The sequence below is a fragment of the Saccopteryx leptura genome, chromosome 9 (genome assembly GCF_036850995.1).
Source record: "Saccopteryx leptura isolate mSacLep1 chromosome 9, mSacLep1_pri_phased_curated, whole genome shotgun sequence".
In the NCBI taxonomy this organism is placed as follows: domain Eukaryota; kingdom Metazoa; phylum Chordata; class Mammalia; order Chiroptera; family Emballonuridae; genus Saccopteryx; species Saccopteryx leptura.
In genome coordinates, this window is record NC_089511.1 from 68062278 (window position 1) to 68083773 (window position 21496).

The window sequence follows — 21496 nt, forward strand, 5'->3', positions numbered from 1 at the left end:
GTTTTTGTTTAAAAACATTTTCAAAATTCTGTTAATATACAATTTAACAATTTTTAACTCTCATTCAGTCACAGATGCAGAAGGAACACCCTATAATTCATAATAACCTTTCCAATAAACCAATCTATTTAACCTGTAAAGTATTCTAATTCAACTTCTATTTTCTTCACCAATAAATCTTAGGTTCCATATTTACAACCAGGTATGGACCAGAATGAAAAAGTAAACAAATCTTCAGCATAGCAGTTGTTGAGTAAGCACTCTGATATATTTCCATACCATAAACATTTAATGAGACTTACTCCCAACAGAGTATTTAATACATCAATTTACTTCAAGGTATTATATTTGCAGAAGCAAGATAGAGCAAAGGTTATTTTGGATTCTTTATCAATGCAGCTTCCTGTAAATAAAGAAAAGTATAACCGTTTAATTTACAAAATCATTTTAAAAGGCTAAATGCTCAATAAATTCTGTTTTATCTAATTCAGACAGCCTCAGACACTATTTATAACTTGATATAGAAGTATATATAAAATTTCAGCATTTTTCCCTAGCTTGGGCATCCCTAGCTTTGACTGGAACTGACTTTCAAAGCTCATTGAAGTGGTATAAGAATTTCAAGAAAATATCTTTGGGACTCCTTCCTGCCTTGTTCAGAAGAAGTGAGTAGCCACACAGCTTGAGAAAAGGAAGACTCTATCCATCACCACTTCTGTGCTCACTCACATCAAAGCTACAATGAACTTTCTCTCTCTCATTCTCTCTCTCTTTTCTCTTCCTCCTCTTCTTCCTTAACCACTGTCATTTCTTGCCTGTAACAGGGACTTTCAACTAAAGTGGGAAAAGAGAAGTCCAAGAAGGAGAAACAATTTGGAAATCTTCTGTCTTCTTCTATAATCCTAGGAATATAGAATACATAAACTGTACCACTTATGCAAGCATTCCTTGACACAATTCTGTATAGCACTATGAAAAATTATATACAATCTTGTACGTCCAGTCTAGAAAATTTTACCTCACCATATTAGCCACTTTCCAAATACAGACTATTTCTACTTAAATGACCCTTTTCACTGACAAGTTATTCCATCTTTTAGACTTGGTTACACTTATAATTCATCTAATGGTTCATTAAACTAAGAACTTAGCATGAATTATGTTAAATTTTAATTAACCATAAAGTCCTATAAATGAGAATTCAATATAGCACAGAAGTTAGAAATATCTTCTGAATCAGAGATATGAGATTTACATCTTGGCTACTATCATTCACTAGCCTTCTGACTTAAGTGAGTTAATAATCTATGTAAGTCTCAGTTTTATTTCCTGTAAAAAAATTAAAATGCTTATCTTATGTGGACTCTAATAATCAAGTGAAAAAATTATGTTAAGAGGTAGCTATCGAGAAATGTTACATTATAATATGAGGGAACCTAGCCTGACCAAGCGATGGCACAGTGGATAGAGCGTCGGCTTGGGATGCTGAGGACCCAGGTTTGAAAATCCCGACGTCATCTAGTTTGAGTGCCGGCTCACCAGCTTGAGCACAGGGTCACCATCTTAAGCATGGGATCATAGACATAACCCCAGGGTCGCTGGCTTGAGCAAGAGGTCACTAGCTTAGCTAGAGCACCTCTAGTCAAGGCACATATGAGAAAGCAATCAAGGACAAATAAAGTGCCACAACTAGTTGATGCTTCTAATCTCTTTCCATTCCTGTCTATCTGTCCCTGTCTGTCCCCCTCCCTCTCTCATACTCTCTCTCTCTCTCTCTCTCTCTCTCTCACACACACACACACACACACTCTCTCTAAAAAAATAAAAAATAAATATGGGGGACCAGATGTGCTGCTAGTACCACTGGTATAACATTAGTAAGAAACAATCTTTCCTACAAGGAGCCTTCAACCTTATTTGAAGACAAGGTACACATCTAAAGGACAAATTTATTAAAATCCTCATTACACAGGGCAAAAAAAAAGATGATGGAGTATTATTGAAGTCACCACTAATCTTCTATCCTATTTAGATAAATATTTACTAAAACTTTCACATAGGTGCTAATTATTAGGAATTTAATTAATTTTCACAAGGATGTCAATAATTAGAAATTAAATAATGGCTTAGAAATGAAGAGACTGGCCCTGGCCGATTGGCTCAGTGTTAGAGCATCTGCCTGGCATATGGATGTCTTGGGTTTGATTCCCAGTCAGGGCACAGAGGAGAAGACCCCATCTGCTTCTCCAACCCTCTCTCTCTCACTTCTCTCTCTCTCTCTCTCTCTCTCTCCCCCCCCCCTTCCACAGCCATGGCTCAATTGAAGCGAGTTGGTCCAGGGCACTGAGGATGGCTCCATGGCCTCTGCCTCAGGCTCTAAGAAGAGTTCAGTTGCTGAGCAATGGAGCAATGCCCCTAATGGGTAGAGCATTGTCCCTTTGTGGGCTTTCTGGGTGGATCCCAGTCAGGGCACATGCTCCCAGTATGTCTCTGCCTCCCCTCTTCTCACCAAATAAGAAAAAAAAAGATAAAAAAAAAAGAAAGGAAGAAATCAAGACACCTGTTTAAAAACATGTAACTAATAGAAAAGCATAAAAAGATTAACCTAAATTTAAATAAAATATCTAATATTTTATCATAAAAGTAATAAAATTAAGAACAAAGGAATTATACATTATGTGTTTAATATATTTTAAGTTATCAACAAAACATAGTAATTTTAATTGTATCAACTTTATTATAAAAGAACCTGCCTCCAAATTGTCAGCTCCACGAATAATAATGAGAGCTAAGATTTACTGCACACTTATTAAGTACCAGGCACTGCTCTAAGCATTTATGCATGTATTATTAATTCACTGATTCTAACAACACTATAATCTATATAATAGTTTCTATTATTATCCCCATTTTATAGGAGAGAAAACAAAGTTAAATAAAATAACTTTCCTAGGGTGACTTGGGTATTAAGAGCCACAGCTGAGATAGGAACTAGGCATTTGGATTTCAGAACACTTATCCTTAAAGGCTATTCTATAGTGGTCCCATTAAGCAACTACATGTCACTTGGGGAGCCAATGATCTTTGACATCATACTTGAATCTCTGATAAGTATCTCAAACTCAGTGTGTTTAAAATTTGAGTTTCTGGGCTACTTCTCAAAACCAGCTTCGCCCACAGCAGTCTGGGGGGGGGGGGGGGAGCGCAGAATGCATTCCTAGCAGCTGTGGCTGATGCAATGCTGTGAGAATACTCCAGCTCCCAGAACCCTCCTGGGCATACCTAGGAAGGGAGCTCGCCCGCTATAAGGAAGTGACTTAGTGCCAACCACGCAGCTCCCTGACCTTTTCAGCCATTGGCTATGAAGGACACACTGTAACATTCCATTGGCTGAACCCATGTATATAAGCTAGCTTACTTCCTGAATAAAATGGATCTGTGTCACTGAACCTTGTACCTGGAGTCAGGTCTCTGCGTCTCCGTCGCACTCACTCCCGGCAGGACTTGTCCACAGCAGACCCCATTATAACTGATGGAAATTTCATCCATGCAGTTGCCAAATCAAAACAAAACAAAACTTTATAGTGGTCTGTGGTAAACAAGAGGTGTACTGCCCATTTCCCTTCCAAATAGGACTTGCTTAGCTGTGGGGAGTGAAGGCAGCAGATGAGCCCCCAGCTATCAGTTCCTTCAGTATCTGTCTCAGCTGCAGGGGCCTGCTCCCCACTCTCAGCCTCTGGGGGTCATTCCCTACCCAGGGCAGGATGACCTGCTTCTAGTGACTGAAGGAGGCATAAAAGGCCTGGTTTTTCTGCCTGACAAGGTACACTCAGGAACAACCTTCTCTCCAGAACTACCTGCTGATTGGTCCAGGCTTTGTGGGTGTGGCTCACAGGTAGACTTCTCCTTCTGTTTAGTCCTGCTCCTCCTCTTCTCCCTTCACACATATTTCTTCGTAAATCTAGTGGGGGCTTCTGGAAGACTCAGCCTGCAACACCAGCCCAGCCACATCCTTTCTGTCAAATCTAGGTGGCTCTCCTTACAAAATTTAGCCTTCCTATTTACTGGCTAAATATTAATCTAAACTAAAATGTGAGGTGGAATGTGGCAGTGCATGTAAAGCATACACATGAACCCTGTGTTACAACAATAGCCTCCCACCTGAAGGAGATCGGAGCTCTTAGCTGTCTGCAAGCTATTGTTCAGCTTCTCCCTTTGTTCCCCCTTCCTCTATCTCCACACGCTGTCAGTGTAACATCAGCGTGTCACATCTGTGCTTGAAACCTTACCATAAATCTCATTTAACTTGAAGAAAATGCCAGAGTCCTTAAAAGCCTAGCCAGCCTTTTGTAACCTAAGCACACTGATCTCTGACCTCAGCTTCTACCACTCATCCCTTCACTCATTCCAGCTTCTGTGCTGTCACCTAAACAGTGGGCATGCCTTCAAACCTTTGTTCTAGATCTCCATCCTCTGATCCTCTAACTTCCTTCAAGCCTTTGATAATATCTCACTTTCTCAAGGTAACATTCTGTACAATTTACTTGTCTGTGTTTATTGTTTTGGGGAGGTTGCCTATATTCTCTTGTTAGAATGCAAGCCTTATGGGGGATAGTGATCTGTTATATCCCAAGCACAAAGAATAGTGGCAAAACTAAGTATTTGTGAAAAAAATAAACCCAACATTTTATAAGTTGATTTACATAAAATAAAGTTATCATTACAATCTAATTAACAATCCCCGATTTAAATTGATTGACTTCCTTGGCAGAGTTGTAAAGGAATCAGTGGTCTACTGACAGAGGTCTACTTCCAATCAACTCACTGGAAGCTACAAGATGATGAAAGTCTAATTTGGATGACTGGATCTATATTTACTTGTGCTCTAAATTCCAGCACATGGATCTGAAAACCACTACTGTTTATTTTCATATTGAGATATGAAATCACATTTTACCTTTCTCTTGACTTACCTCAAGCTCATCAAGGGCACTTCCCAGGGTTGCTGCCTGAGGTTCCAGTGGGGTCAGCACATTCTGGATGCCTTGTGAAGCATTTGAAATTACACTGAGGGCATTTTGAATTTCTTCACAAACTGTGTCCTTGCTGGCTTTGAGGGAAGCAACATCAGAATGTTCCAAACATGCTGAACAAATTGAATGCAAGAGGGGGGAGTTCTCCTTCAATGAGGCCCGGGCCCCAGCAATTTCATCCCTCTGATTTGGAGATTTTAAGTCCTGAGAATAAAAATTAAAAAAAAAGAGGTGCCTTATAATGTGTTCTGGGAGAAAGATTTATACAAAGGAGCTCCTCCATTTTTCTGTCAATATAAATGAAAAGAAAATAGATGCTAAGAAGTCATATATAAGTTAAAATCAAAGCCATCAATTATTTTTATATTTCTTCAGATTCTGTTAAAAGTTCTAAAACTGGAAAGCTGAGCCCTAATTAGCAAATAAAGGTCACAAATGTGCAGATGTGAGATACCGAGTAGATCTTACACCTGTCAGTCATATCCTTGCAAGTCAGAAAAATTGTCTGGCATTTACATTATTAAGTGTATTATAAGAGAGCTTGAATTGCAAGGATGCTGATTACCTATTTCCATAGATGCAGATGATTACTTTTAACCTTTTCATTAACATGAAACCAATTCAGTTAAGATACTAAATTTTACCTCCCACATTCTGCTATTTTCCACTTTTTTACTTACTAATAAATTAGCCCTATGTCTTTCTTTCTTTGACATTTATACAACAAAGAGTATTGAACACTTAGTATATGCTAGCCCTTGTCCTGCATACCAAGTGTGCAGATGTGCACAACCTTACAGGGACCTTATTCTCCTGAAGGTCATGCTCTTGTTTGAAGGAGAGAGTGTATTGACATACAATGAACTAGGTAAACAAATACATAAGACAATTTTAGGTAATGGTAAATGCTATGAAGAAAACACAGAGACCAATTTGAGAGGGAAAAGGTCCTTTAGCTTTTAGGTCACAGAAGATATTTTGACTGTGATGACATTTGCTGTAAACATAAACGAAAAGTCTTCCAAACAGTGGGAACAGAGGAAAGAGAAGTCCTATATAAGTGATAGTATGTCAAAACTAACTGAAGATACAGTGAAAACCCCTGACAAACACTACCTTAACTAATTGTGGAAGATGAACATCATTAGTGATGCTCAGGGATATCATGTACTCCCTGGTATACTACGGCAAGAAGAGCATTTCACGTCTCTGGCATTTTCTCTAAAATCGTACAATCCAGTCATAAGAAAAACAATAAACAAAGCCAGATTGGAGAACATCATACATGATACCTGGACAATGTTCTTTAAGGTCATTAAGGTAATGATAAACAAAGGACTGATCAATAAACTCTTCACAAACCAGTGGAGACTGGGGAGACATGATAATCAATTGTAATGTGGAACCCTAGTTTGAATCCTGAAAAAGAAATAAGATATTCCTGAATAAACTAATGAAGTCCAATTAAAGGCTGAATTTAGTTAATAGTAATTCATCAATGTTTGTTCATTGTGGTAAATCTAAATTATTAACAATGGAGGGAACTAGGGGAAAGGTAGATGGGAACTCTCTCTACTGTTTTTGCAACTTTTCTGGAAATCTAAAAATATATATATAAATTAAAAGTTTATTTTAGAGAAAATAAATTCGAGGGACTTCACAATAGCTTATGCATTCCACATATACCATCTCATGTAATTTTTATAAAATCTTATGATAAGTATTATTCCCCCTTTATAAGATGAGAAAACTGAGGTTCAGGGAGTGTAAGTTCTTAAGCCAAGTGACAGAGCTAGATGGTGGAATTTCTCATACTGTAACCTAAGTCAGTGTAACCGCTAAGCACGATCTCAATAACTATGTTATACTCCTTCCTACACAGGAAGGATTTCCCTTATTTGCTCTATAAGGACAAGGACTTGTATTTGTATTAATGATATAATTCATAAAGCACTTCCAGATATAGCATCTTATTGATTATCACAATACCTTTTGCGGCAGTAAGGCTGGTGTTTTAAGCTCCATTTTAACTAAATGGGCATTTAGCGTAAGAAGATTCAGAGGCTGGTAAAAGAACTGAGGTCTAAACCTAAGTCTTTCAAATCACGTTTTTTCATTATTGTTTTTTTCACAAGACTCTGCTGCCAAGGAGTAATGTTGCCTGAGGTTAATAAATGGCTGGCTACTGTAGTTTTAGTTTCTTCTTTTCTAAAAATAAAGGTTGTCTGCTACTTCATGCAGGCTGTGTAGATATCAAGTTATTTACAAGATGTAGGGAGGACAGTTTGAAGTAGCTGGCAACCCATTATGCATACGCACTATTACCCAGGAAAAGACACGCTGAGGTTTTCTTGGCTTGCTAGATTTTCCCATTACATGTCTGGTCTGGATTCTAGTTTCAGCCAAATCATTAGCACTATAAGCTCGGTAAGTCTTCTACTCTTTCAATGTCTGTTTTTCCATCTATAAAAATGAGGATAATGATATTTTGTCAACATAAAATTAGGTAGTATATCAGAAAATGAATATACTTGGAAAGGAATAGAGACTTCTAGAAAGAGTGCAAACTTATTTTATTCCTTTAATTTATTATACTTGGTGTACCATCTTTGTCCTGTGATCATCTTAGTGATTTTTATATTCTCTATAATTTTATAGCATTGCCGATATTAATCTCACTGGAACTTAGAGGATAAATAACTTATTGTTTGAAAGGATAAATAATTAATGTTTTGAGAGGATGCAAAACTCCTTAGAAGAATAACAATAAAAAGTATATATATTCAGAAAGAGCTAAAGAAAACTCTCTGCATATTATAATATAATCAAAACTTATTACATAATTCCCCATGAAGTGGCATATACATAACATATACTTCTTTATCTAGAATGGAAGGGTGAACATTTAGGTAGTTTCTGAAGAAAGGGAGTCTGTGAATTTATATCATTAGAAAGAAGGCTAAAGTTTAAAATATTATTTCTTTTATTCTAATGGGGGCTATGTATATCTAACAGTAAATTATGATGACTTTAATGCTATAGGAAGGTACTTTGTAATTGAAAAAATCAAATATATTTTTGGCTTTTGAGTCTAAGCTCTGTTATTTCTTCCCAAGACAATTAAAGAATTTTTAATGAACAATGATATCCAAATAATAAGCTGATAAAGCCCGTGATAAAGGAGAGGTTCAGTGAACATAACGAAAATGATGTATTATGGCAGCTGATGGAGAAAAGAAAGGCAGGTTATCGAGTATTTCAGTAAGATAGATAAAGAATGCAAGATCATTTCTCCTAAAGGACAACCCAAAAAATAAACGTAATGTAATACATGGGCACATAGACAAAAGGGGAAGTAATGAATGTCAGTCTTGTAAACAAAAAGTTGTGGTGGTGTTTGTATTATTTTGTTTTAACTGATGATACCATAGATGCAAAGATTCATATGTTGCATATTTATTCTCCAATTTTAAAGCAGGTCAAAATAGGAATTAAGTAGTAGGGTCAATTAGGAATTTTTTTAGATGTAGAAGTATAAAGAATTCAGCTCTTCAGGGATTGATACTTACTTAGTATCTTTTCTAGATGCCCCAGGAGTAAAAATTCACATGAGATTCCAAGTTAAGGAGACATTAACTGCTTCTAGATGATGAAGAAATAGACAGATGGGATTCAAAAAAAAAGAAAGAAGAAGAAGACCTTACAAGTCTGTGCAAGTGAGTAGAAAAGTAGCATATGAGCTTTAACTCTGGCAAGAGAACAAAATATATTTAGGGATTTTGAAGATCAAAAAGTATGAAATGGAGGGCTCTGAGCTATCAGTTAATTAATTCAACTATTCATTCAACAAATATCACTTGGCTCCTACTGTACATCAGACAGTTTGGAAGATGTTAGGAAGGCAAAGATAAAGAGCTTATAGATCAGAAGGGGAAACAAACAAATTTATATAAGAGTTAAAATAGAGTAACTCATAGCACAGAGGATATTCTCTCAGCTTGAGAAGATTTAAAAAAATATATCAGAGGAAGTGAATTTAAATAATAAGTAGGAGTTTTCCCTGTAAACAAAGCAGAATTTTAAAAAAAATACAAGGAAAGAAAGCAGCATGTGTAAAGACCTAAGGCATGACAGCAAGGAGCATGCAGGCCACTGCAGGTGGCACTGCAGCAAGTACAGGCACACCTTGGAGACACTGCAGTTTGCTTCCAGACTTAAGCAATAAAGCAAATATCACAATAAATTGAGTCACAAGAATGTTTTTGGTCGTGTTTATAGTACTGTAGTTTATTAAGTATACAATAATGTTATATCTAATAAAAAATGTACCTTAATTAAAAAACATTTTATTGCTAAAAATACTAAGCATCATCTAAGCCAGGGGTCCCCAAACTTTTTACACAGGGGGCCAGTTCACTGTCCCTCAGACCGTTGGAGGGCCGGACTATAAAAAACACTAGGAACAAATCCCTATGCACACTGCACATATCTTATTTTAAAGTAAACAAAATGGGAACAAATACAATATTTAAAATAAAGAACAAGTAAATTTAAATCAACAAACTGACCAGTATTTCAATGGGAACTATGGGCCTGCTTTTGGCTAATGAGATGGTCAATGTCCGTTTCCATATTTGACACTGCTAGCCATAACAAGTAATATGACGCGCTTCCGGAGCCGTGACACGTGTGTCCTGCATCACCGGAAGTAGTACTGTACATGAGTGACGCCACGCTTTGCGTCGCTCTCTCACTGACCACCAATGAAAGAGGTGCCCCTTCCAGAAGTGCGGCGGGGGCTGGATAAATGGCCTCAGGGGGCCGCATGCGGCCCGCGGGCCGTAGTTTGGGGATCCCTGATCTAAGCCTTCAGTGAGTGATATTCTTTTTGCTAGTTGGAGGGTCTTGCCTTGATGTTGATGACTGATAACTGATCAGAGTGGCCATTGCTGAAGGTGGGGGTACCCTGGCAATTTCTGAAGATAACAATAAAGTTTGCTGCATCCATTTACACTACTTTTTATGAATGACTCTGGTGTTGCATGTGTTGCTCTTTGACAGCATTTTACCCACAGTAAAACTACTTTCAAAATTAGAGTAAATCCTATTCAAGTGTTCCATGGCTTTATCAACTAAGTTTATGTAATATTCTAAATCCCTTGTTTTTATTTCAATAATCTTCATGACATCTTTTATCAAGAGTAGATTCTATCTCAAGAAACCACTTTCTTTGTTCATCTATAAAAAGTAACTAACTTTTCATTCATTAAAGTTTTATCATGATATTGCAGCAATTCAGTCACATCTTCAGGCTCCATTTTTAATTCTAATTCTCTTTTTATTCCCACCACATCTGTAATTGCTTCCTCCACTGAAGTCTTGAACTCCACAAAGTTATCCATGAGGGTTGGAATCAACTGCTTCCAAATCAAGTTCTTGATATCTTAATCTCTTCTCATGAATCACAAATATTCTTAATGGCATCTAGAAGATTTTCAATTTACTTGGCCCAAAACCATCAGAGGAAAAAATTATTCTTCAATCTATGGGCTACAGATTGGATGTTGTGTGAGCAGGCATGAAAATGACAAATCTTGTATGTCACCATCAGAGCTCTTCAGTGACCAGGTGGATTATCAATAAGCAGTAATATTTTGAGTCTTTTTTTTCTAAGAAGTAAATATCAACACTGAGCTTAAAATATTCAGAAACTTGTCCTGGTTGGCTGGATCAGCAAAGTTGGCTCAGAATATGGATGTCTCAGGTTTGATTCTTGGTCAGGGCACTCAGGAGAAGTGACCATCTGCTTTTCTCTTCCTCCCTCTCCCCCTTCTCTCCCTCTTCCCTTCCCACAGCCAGTGGCTGAATTGGTTCAAGTGTCAGCCCTGGCACTGAGAATAGCTCTGTTGGTCCCAGAATGTCAGCCTTAGGTGCCAAAAATATCTCAGTTGATTTGAGCATCAGACTCAGATTTTGGCTGCTGCATGGATCTTGGTTGGGCACACATGGGAGTCTGTCTCACTATATCCACTCTTCTCACTTAAAAAAATGTTTTTTCAGAAAACTATTTTGTAAACATGTGATATTGTCCAGGATTTGTTGCTCCATTTATAGAGCATAGACAGAGAAGATATATTATAATTTTTAAGGAGTCTAAGATTTTGGAATGATAAGCATTAGCTTCAACTTAAAGTCACCAACTACATTAGTCCCTAACAAGAGAGTCAGTCTGTTCTTTAAAGATTTGAAGCTAGGCATTGACTTCTCCTCTTTAGCTATAAAAATCCTAGATGGCATCTTTTTCCAATGTAAGACTCTTTTGTCTATGCTGATAATCTGTTGTTAGTGTAAGTGCCTTCATTAATTACCTAGATTTTCTGGATAACTTGCTGTGGATTCTACATCAATACTTGCTTCACCTTGCATTTTTGTGTTAAGGAGACAGCTTCTTTCCTTAAACTTCATGAACCAGCCTCTACTAGCTTGAAACTTTTGTTCTGTAGCTTCTTTATCTCTCTCAGCCTTCACAGAATTGACAAGAGTTAGAACCTTGCTCTGTATTAGGTTTTGGCTTAAGATAATGTTGTGAATGGTTTGATCTTCTATCCAGACCACTGAAACATTCATTATATCAGTAATAAGGCTGATTCTTTGTTTATCATTTGTGTGTTAAATGGAGTAGCACTTTTAATTTCCTTCAAAACCTTTTCCTTTCCATTCACAACTTGGCTATTTGGCACAAAGATCTAGCTTTTGGTGTAATCTCAGCTTTCAATGTGCCTTTCTAAGTTTAATCATTTCTAGCTTTGGATTTAAAGTGAGAGATATGTGACTCTTTTGGTCACATAAACACTCAGAGGCCACTGTAACATGATCAATAAACTTAATTTCAATACTGTTGTGTCCCAAGGAGAGGGAGCAAGACTAGGCATGGGTATTAATGGAGCAGTAGAAAACACATAACATTTATTTAGTTTTGTCGACTTGTATGCATGTTATTTATGGATCCTCCAAACAATGACAATAGTAACATCAAAGATCACTGACCACTAAGCACTATAAGAAATATAATAATGACCACAGAGCACTATAAGAAATAATGCCTGACAGGTGGTGGCGCAGTAGATAGAGTGTTGGACTGGGATGCTGAGGACCCAGGTTCAAGACCCCGAGGTCACCAGCTTGAGCGCAGGCTCATCTGGTTTGAGCAAAAGCTCACCAGCTTGGACCCAAGGCTGCTGGCTCGAGCAAGGGGTTACATGGTCTTCTGAAGGCCAGTGGTCAAGGCACATATGAGAAAGCAATGAATGAACAACTAAGGTGTCGCAATGCGCAACGAAAAACTAATGATTGATGCTTCTCATCTCTCTGTATCTGTCTATCTGTCCCAGTCTATCCCTCTCTCTGACTCTCTCTGTTTCTGTAAAAAAAAAAAATTAAAAATTTTTTAAAAAGTAAAGAAATATAATAATGGTGAAAAGTTTGAAATATTTTAAGAATTATCAAAAAGTGACAAAGACAGGAAGCAAGCAAATGCTTTTGGAAAATGGCACTGATAGGCTTGCTCAAAGCAAAGTTGCCACAAACCTTCAATTTGTAAAAAATACAGTATCTGTGAAGCACAAAAGAGATTCAGTAATGCAAGGTATACCTGTACAGGGGACCTACAGAGTATTGGTGATGAATCCACTAGAAAGGTAAGCAGGAGATACGTCACATGCCCTGCTAAGGAGCTATGAGACCAATAAGCTCAGATGTGCATTTTCAATAGCCACTCTAGCAATGACCTTTGAGTAGATGAAAGAGAATGGAATTGCAGTCAGGGAGACCAGGGAATATCCTGGCAATAGACGATGGGTGCCTGAATGCTGAACACTATTGCTAGACTGTAGTAAAATAAATCCAGGAATATATCATACATAAAATAGGAGGACTGATATTTAGATTTGAGGGGAGTGTATTTAGAAGCATCTAGAAAATTATTTCAGCAATTGTGTATATAGTGATGCATTCACCAAGACGGGGAATGAAGAATGAATAATGTGTTTGGAAGAGAAAGGAGAAACACATTTTGTTATCTGCCAAACGTAAAATGCCAGCATAATACTTATATGAAAATATACTAAACATGGATCTAGAATTTAGAGAACCTGGCCTAGATGTAGAGATCTGTGAATCACTGATCGATAGATGTAGGGCAAACCCATGTGTGTAAAAGTTACAGGGACTTCACCGAGGATGAATGTTATAAGGAGAAGAATTTGGGAATCAGCATAAACTGTTTCTTGAGGATATAAACCTGATGATTTTAAGTGCTAGCCCCAAAGGCCATATTTATACTGTAAAACACCAAAAAGAATAGCAAAAAACATAAACTCTCAAAGAGCCAAACAAGCAAGCAAAAAAACACATTCACACCCTTTAGAGTTTAAGACGTGAATTACTATAGATAAGTATGGTCACCATATTTTAAGAAAAGAGAATTAAAAATTTTTAAAGCAATTTAGAAAGACAGAGTGACTTGTTTTTGTAACTTGATTTTACAGAGAGAGATACACATATGAAGGGAGAGAGACAGAGAATTGTTGTTCCACTTATTTATGAATTCATTGGTTCTTGTATGTGGTCTGACCAGGGATTAAACCAACAACCTTGGTGTATCAGAACAATGCATGAACCAACTGAACTACCCAGCCAAGCCTTGATAGGATGACTTCTATATAAGGGATTTAAATATATGGGATCTGTTCATGTTGGGAAAGGAAACTATATATTGGAGGGCATGTGATAAAAAGAAATCTTAAAATTAGGAATGAATTTGACAAGTTGTTAATGGATTTCTTTGCTAAATCTAGAAATAAAAGATTGAGAAAATAGCTTTTTAGACTTGAGTAAAACAAAATAAAAATATATTTGTTCACAGTGCTATCTCCCTCACGTCATTATCATTCTTTATAATGCAACCACTATAGTTTACTTATGTTGTATCCCACTATCTAATATTATATGCCAAATATTAAAAGCTTTTTTGTGTGTGTGACAGAGGCAGAGAGAGATAGAGAGTAGGAGAGATAGGGACAGACAGATAGGAAGTGAGAGATGAGAAGTATCAGTTCTTTGTTGCAGCTCCTTAGTTGTTCATTGATTGATTTCTCATATGTGCCTTCACTGGGGGGAGGCTACAGCAGAGTGAGTGACCCCTTGCTCAAGCCAGTGACTTTGGGCTCATGCCAGCGACCTTGGGCTTCAAGCCAGTGACCTTTGGGCTCAAGCCAGCAACCATGGGGTCATGTCTATGACCCTGCACTCAAGCAGGTGAGCCTGCATTCAAGCCAGTGACCTCGGGGTTTCAAACCTGGTCCTCTGCATCCCAGTTTGACACTCTGCCCACTGTGCCACCACTTGGTCAGGCACATATTAAAAGCAAATAAATTTCTTGAAGAAACAGACAAATGCATAAGAAGAGGAAGTTAGGCTCAGAATAAGTAAGAAACTTGGACATGATTCTTCCAGGAAATCATATTTGTAGAAAGCATTCATAATCTACAGCAGGGGTCCCCAAACTTTTTACACAGGGGCCAGTTCACTGTTCCTCAGACCGTTGGAGGGCCGGACTATAAAAAAAAACTATGAACAAATCCCTATGCACACTGCACATATCTTATTTTATAGTAAAAAAACAAAACGGGAACAAAGACAATATTTAAAATAAAGAACAAGTAAATTTAAATCAACAAACTAATCAGTATTTCAATAGGAACTATGGACGTGCTTTTGGCAAATGAGATGGTCAATGTCTGGTTAATATTTGTCATTGCTAGCCATAACAAATGATATGACACACTTCTGGAGCTGTGACGTGTGCATCCTGCATCACCGGAAGTAGTACTATACGTGAGCGACACCGCGCTTTGCGGCACCGCCACATACAGTACTCCAGGAGCACAGGATGTGAATGCATTTTCTCACTGACTACCAATGAAAGAGGTGCCCCTTCCGGAAGTGTGGCGGGGGCCAGATAAATGGCCTCGGGGGCCACATGTGGCCCGCGGGCCATAGTTTGGGGACCTCTGATCTAGAGTTTGGACAAAGTTACCTGACAATACCACAGAAAGCTAAAGAGTCAAGTTAAAGAGTATACCTATCTTTGCATTAAATGTTAGTAAAGCCATTAATGTAACTACTTTGGAAAGTGATTTGATATTATCTACTGAAATTTAACTTATATGTACCCCATGAGCTCTTCCACTCATAGGAGAGGATCTACTCATGTGGAAATGTGTTCGTATGTCCATGTGTAACTCCAAATTAGAAGCAACCCAAAATAATGAGAATGAACAAAATGCAGCTGCCTGCAATGACATGATATATGAAATGAGGCCCTGGCAGGTGGCTCAGTGGATAAAGTGCTGCTCGACGCACAGAGGTCATAGGCTCAATCCCTGGTCTGGGCATGTAGGAGAAATAGTCAATGAGTGCTCAACTAAACAGAACATCTAAGTGCAATGAGTTGATGCTTCTCTCTCTCTCTCTCTCTCTCTCTCTCTCTCTCTCAATAAATCAATGTAAAAATTAAAAAAAAAGAAAGATGAAATAAAAAACACTAGACACAAAAGAATATATATTGTTTGATCCCATCTGTATAAAGTTTAGACTCAAGCAAAACTAATCTATGGTTTTAAAAATCATAATACTGGTTACTCTTGAAGGGTGATTGGAGACAAGGAAGAGGCATGGGGAATATTTTAGATTCTGGGAAAGTTCTGTTTCTTGCTCTGGGTACTCATTACAGGGGCATATTTAGCTTGGAAAAATTCGTTGAACTGTAGGCTTACAACCTGTGCACTTTTCTGAATGTATGTTATACTTCAATAAAATAAATTTTACATAACATCAAACAAAAAAAAGTTAGGAAAGCCAAGCAAATAGTCACAATTTCTGACTTCTTATAAATAAGCTATGGACCTGCCTTCGTATCATATTAAAGGAGGGATGAGAAGACTGGATAAGCAGTCTACTTACCAGTATCTTCTAACACACTGAGGGCTTTTATTTAAAAGGGGGAAGAAAAACATCTAAATGTTTATAAAATAAAGAAAAAAGAAAGCTCCTCCAGTCAGGCCATTGGAAAAGGCAAAGCTAAAGATATTTTCTCAGAAGCTGACTCCATGAACCCTTGAACAAACCATTCTTCCTTACTAAGCTATATCCCTGCCCAAGAGGAATAGTTGAGCAGATACTCTGTTAGACAAAGCAGAACATGCAAATTATCAAGTCACTCTTCCAGGTGCTAAAACGAGGTTTCTGGAGCTGATGAATCAACTCTGGTGTGGGGGAAGGGAGGCAGCTGATAAAGAACAGTCTTGTTTCCTTAAGACTAAGATATGCAGTGAAAAGCTCATAGATACTTTGTATTTGGTTTCCATTCTTGGTTGGCCACTATTCCCAGTCTTCTCTCTGCCAAGATGCTGCCTGCCAACAGCTTCACTGGTCACTGGGCAGCTTCATGTTTTGTCAGAAAACCAAATAGTACCAACACCTGCTAATTGAAGTGTTTTCTCTCCAATATATATTAGGAAGTGGAATACTTAGTCATCACTGAGCTGAGGGATATAAGATGGTGAAACAAGAGGAGACTTAGAGATAAAAGGAAAGTTTTTAGAAAAAAATAAACATTAAAAAATCTACAAAATTTTACAATTAGAACATCATTAAGCTGCTATATCCCTTCCCAAGTGGAATTGCTCAGCAAGGCCTTTATTGTTTTCCCCCCTTATTTCCCATTTTCCATTTTATATTAATAGCACAAACTTGTTAGGGAGAAAATAAAAGAATTACATAATTCAAATAGAAAACTGAGAAACTATACAATAATAGTATTAAAATATCCTCAAGGTATGAATCCTGGGCCATTAATGTATACTTTGGGTAAGTGAACTACACCAAAGTGAATATTAATAACTCCAAGGAAACTTCATAGGCAAAGATTACTACTTAATTCTAACACAGACTACCGTGTCAGTCAAGAAAATGTATATATAAAGTTTAGAAATGCACTATGTTTATTTCTTATCCATCTGAAACAAATACAATATGTATTACCTGTACATTGGTCTATTATTTGCCTTGAATTTATATCTAAAATAAACTTATCTGAAGTCATTTACCATCTGATTAAAGTAAAAGGAATAAACAGAAAAACAATTAGTTACTTCAGCAAGCTCCAGTTTCCGTTCTTACACTTCCTCCCATTTTTATGTGCACATTTCATCACTCAATCTCCTTCAAATATCCATAATCAGAAAATCTTTTCTCTAAAGAATAGATTAATTAACACCTATGTGTGTTAAATTGGATTTTAACACCTAATCAAAAGAAAAGATCAATAAGTATCATTATCCTTACAATTTCCTTTTTAAGCTTCTGTGAATCATTTGTGAAAGACAGACCACCCTTTCTCAAACATTCTGTTACATCTCAAAAAGCAAATAGCATCACTGAGCACAGATGGGAGCCAAGCTCAGGGAAGCTGATGCAACTTCCTAATTAATAATCCCTTAAATGTGTGTAGTGGTTTATCCTATTGAATGTTTCCAGTCATTCTTTCACAAGGAATCCCTTGAGGGATTATTACATTTTGTATTATTAGATATTATTGCTAATTGTTTAAAGAAAAAATAAAAGGACATTTGTCCAAAGGCATATAAGATTAATAAAAGTGGTGAGGTTAGTTGTGTTTTAAAAAGCCAACATTTACTGAACAGGTATAATGCTTCTTACATTCAAATACTTTCCATTCACTTTCTCATTTAATGGCTCAGCTATGAATGGGAACTTGGGTTGGTTTCTGTCTTAACACTCTTTCTACCCAACACTATTTTATTTTTGTTGTTAGTCACTTTATGATCTGCTCCCAAAGTCTGTGAAAGGACTTTCCTATAATCCTGAAGTTCTGTGGTGGGCCCAACACAGAATACTTCCTGATGGATAATTGTCATATTTAATACAACTCAGATTAGAAAAACACTCCTCGATTCAGTTTCAGAACAAGACTGATAAGAAAACCTTAGACCCAAACGATAAGAATAAAAATGAAAGGGTGATACATAAAGTCATTGCTCAAAAATATGTAAAAGATACATGGAGAAAGAGTGAAATTACAAATATCAACTGGATGATTTTAGTCTCTTTTTGGTAAAGAAAACATTCTAAATTTTGTATGTGAGTAATAATAGTTTAATGGTCAATTTTTCCAAAAGGGGGAGTACTATATGGCTTTTTAGTCTAATTCAACAAGCTTGAAACACCTATAAGGTGTGACTTTAAAGCTAAGGCTACAAACTCAGATGCTTATTCTAAGTAGGAAGCATGAAAATGCCAGATATAAGTCAACAGGGAGTGGTGAGGCCCTCATACACTGTGAAGTGTCTGCTCCATTTAAAAACATTCAAATCCAAGTTGGGAAGGAAGGAAGGAAGGGAGGGAGGGGAGGGAGGGAAGGAAAGGAAAGGAAAGGAAAGGAAAGGAAAGGAAAGGAAAGGAAAAGAAAAGAAAAGAAAAGAAAAGAAAAGAAAAGAAAAGAAAAGAAAAGAAAAGAAAAGAAAAGAAAAGAAAAGAAAAGAAAAGAAAAGAAAAGAAAAGAAAAGAAAGAAAAGAAAAGAAAAAAGAAAAGAAAAGAAAAGAAAAGAAGAAAAGAAAGAAAAAAATTCCTGACATGTGATCTAAACTATATATTAGCACAGATGTTTCTGTGAGACTTATGAATGCAGTCTCCATGCTTTATATGCATGCCATATGTGGATCTGACCTTGGAAGAGATTGAAAAGATACATAATACATGACTCTGGGCTTGAGGAGCCTACAATAAATGGAGTGAGGCAAATGCTAAGTCACTTTAAGGCAGGAAGTCGGTGTCATAAGTGAAATATCATGACCTTCGGTGTTAAAATCCCAACACAAAAACATTCTGATAGCGGGAGATTTCGAATAGAATAATTAACCTGACTTCAGCTACAAAATGGAGATAGTAACTCTTGTTTTACAGGGTATCAATGAGATTAAATAATTTAATGTGAAACATTTTCCTAGCATTTCTTCCTGGACCTCTTTCTATAAAGCAAACAACTGGCCAATTAAAATGTTTGTCTCTGTCTTCTTATAGGACACTGACTACTAAATTTAAATTGGTATTTGACTCTCTTCTGAGCTTCATGTACATAATTCACGTCAGGTCTCAAACATATTCAAAATTGAACCCACTGTTTTCTTATGCACACCCCCAAATATGTTTCTCCTCCAACATTCTCAGACCAATTACTTGCTGACAACAAAAATCCTGAGGAATATTTGGTCTCTCCCATTTCCTCTTCTAGTCTAGAGGAGAAATGATTAGCAATAAAACTAAGGAAGTGAACCCTGACTGGATAGTTCAGTTGCTTAGAGCATCATCCCCATACACCAAGGCTGTGGGTTCGATCCCCAGTCAAGGCACATACAAGAATCAACCAATGAATGCATAAATAAGTGGAATGACAAATTAATCTCTCTCCTCCCTCTTCCCCTCTCTCTCTTAAAAAAAAAAAACAAAAGAAAAAAAAAAACCAAGATGGTGTTTATAAATATAGAGGAGAGAACAAATTACAGAAATATTTAACAAGAGACAGAACTTTTGGACTAATACAATCTTTTCTCTACCATCTGATGAGTTTTTCTAAAATTCAAATATGACTATCATTCTCCAATTTAAAATTTTCAAGTGGCTGTTAATCCACACATAATAAAGCTCCTATTATATTTACTCACCACCACGGTCAGACTCCAGATTTTTCTCTGACCTCACTTCCTACCAGTTCTTTCACAGGAAGCCTTTGTGCCTGCTATATAGAATCATGTGAGGTTGTACAGGAAGCTTTGCATAAGCTATGCTCCAGTCTCCCCTCACATATCCTAGTAAATGTCTATTCATCCTTTAAGACATCTTAGGTTCTCATGTTATGCTACCCACAGATGCAGTCATGTGCTCCAACAGTGCTTACTTAGCCTAATATAATACATATTAAACCATTAACCTTTACTATGGTTATTCATTGACATATCTGTGTCTCTCACTGAATTATGGATTTCTATAGGGACCAAACTGTTATCTTAACTTTTTTATCCCTTGGGCCAAGTACAGGACCTGGCACAGAATGAATGAAATAAATTAAAACATCACTTTGAAGACATCAAAAAACTTTGAAGGATATAGCCATAAAATAATCTACTTTTCCATAAGATAAAAATTCTAATTTTTAAAAAGAACATCACAATGGCAAAAAATTTAGACATGCTCAGCCTAAAATGGAAATTGTTTTTATTGTATCCCCAATTAGGTTAACTAGAATTGCCTGTGGATTATTCTTAAAAGTGTTCTGGCCCAGGCCTCTTCTACAACGATGGTGATGACAGTTTTTTTAGCACTCATATGTAAGTGTGCCATTCAATGCTTATTGCTATGCATCTCAGGCTGTTCTAGAAAATACCTAATTTTTAAATGCATTTCCAAGCACAAAACAAGACCCTGAGCATAAGGCAGGTAAAGATGGCCTGCCTTCAACATTCAACATGCTTTTCAGAAAGTTAAGTTAGTACATTAGTCAATAATCAAGTCCATCTGATTGAAGAAAAGAGAAGCTAATAACTGTAAAGTTCTCTTTGTTCTGAGATATTAGCAAGTATTTATACAGTGGAAATGAACCAAGAGCTGTGAGAAAATATAAACACAAAGAAAATAAGCACCCACTTTGATGTCCTCTGCTATCTGAAAATTGTTAAGTAATAATGTGCTAAAATAAATATAATGGGCTAAAATTTGTGAATAAACCAGGATTATTATAGGAATTGTAAGGAAAAGCACAGGAAAGTTAAAAAATGCTTCATAGAAAGGCAGACGAGCATCTTGAAATGTACCAAGTAAAAGAGAGCCCCCCCAAAAAACCCAAACAAACAAAACACATAAAAGTCAGTTGACTTTTTATTTTTTTACTGAGAAAATTAAATTTAACAGGGTGACATTGATCAATAGAGTACACAGGTTTCAGGTAAACATTTCTATAGCATTTGAACTGTTGATTATGTTGTATACCTATCACCCAAAGTCAAATCATTTTACATCACCTTATATTTATCCCTCTTTACACCCTTCCCCTACTCACTCCTCCACATCCCCATATCCTCCTCCCCCTGGTAACCACTTCAATTTTATCTATGTTCATAAGTCTCAGTTTATATATCACTTATATGTGAAATCATACAGTTCTTAGCTTTCTCTGATTTACTTATTTCACTCAGTATAATGTACTCAAGGTCCATCCATGTTGTCATAAATGGCAATATGTTATCATTACTTATGGCTGAGTAGTATTTTATTGTATACATGTACCACATCTTCTTTATCCAATTCTCTCTAACAGGCATCTCAAACA

The 21496-nt window shown here is 36.8% G+C and overlaps 1 protein-coding gene across 4 annotated transcripts in view; it reads right to left on the reverse strand.

The window, feature by feature from the left end:
* The window catches only part of CTNNA3 (catenin alpha 3), a 2003993-nt gene that overhangs the window by 1495536 nt on the left and 486961 nt on the right, over positions 1-21496 (reverse strand). For all 4 annotated transcript variants that reach the window (XM_066349268.1, XM_066349266.1, XM_066349267.1 and 1 more), the window contains exon 6: positions 4974-5237. In XM_066349268.1, the coding sequence (XP_066205365.1) occupies positions 4974-5237 (264 nt within the window). The remainder of the gene's footprint in view (positions 1-4973; positions 5238-21496) is intronic.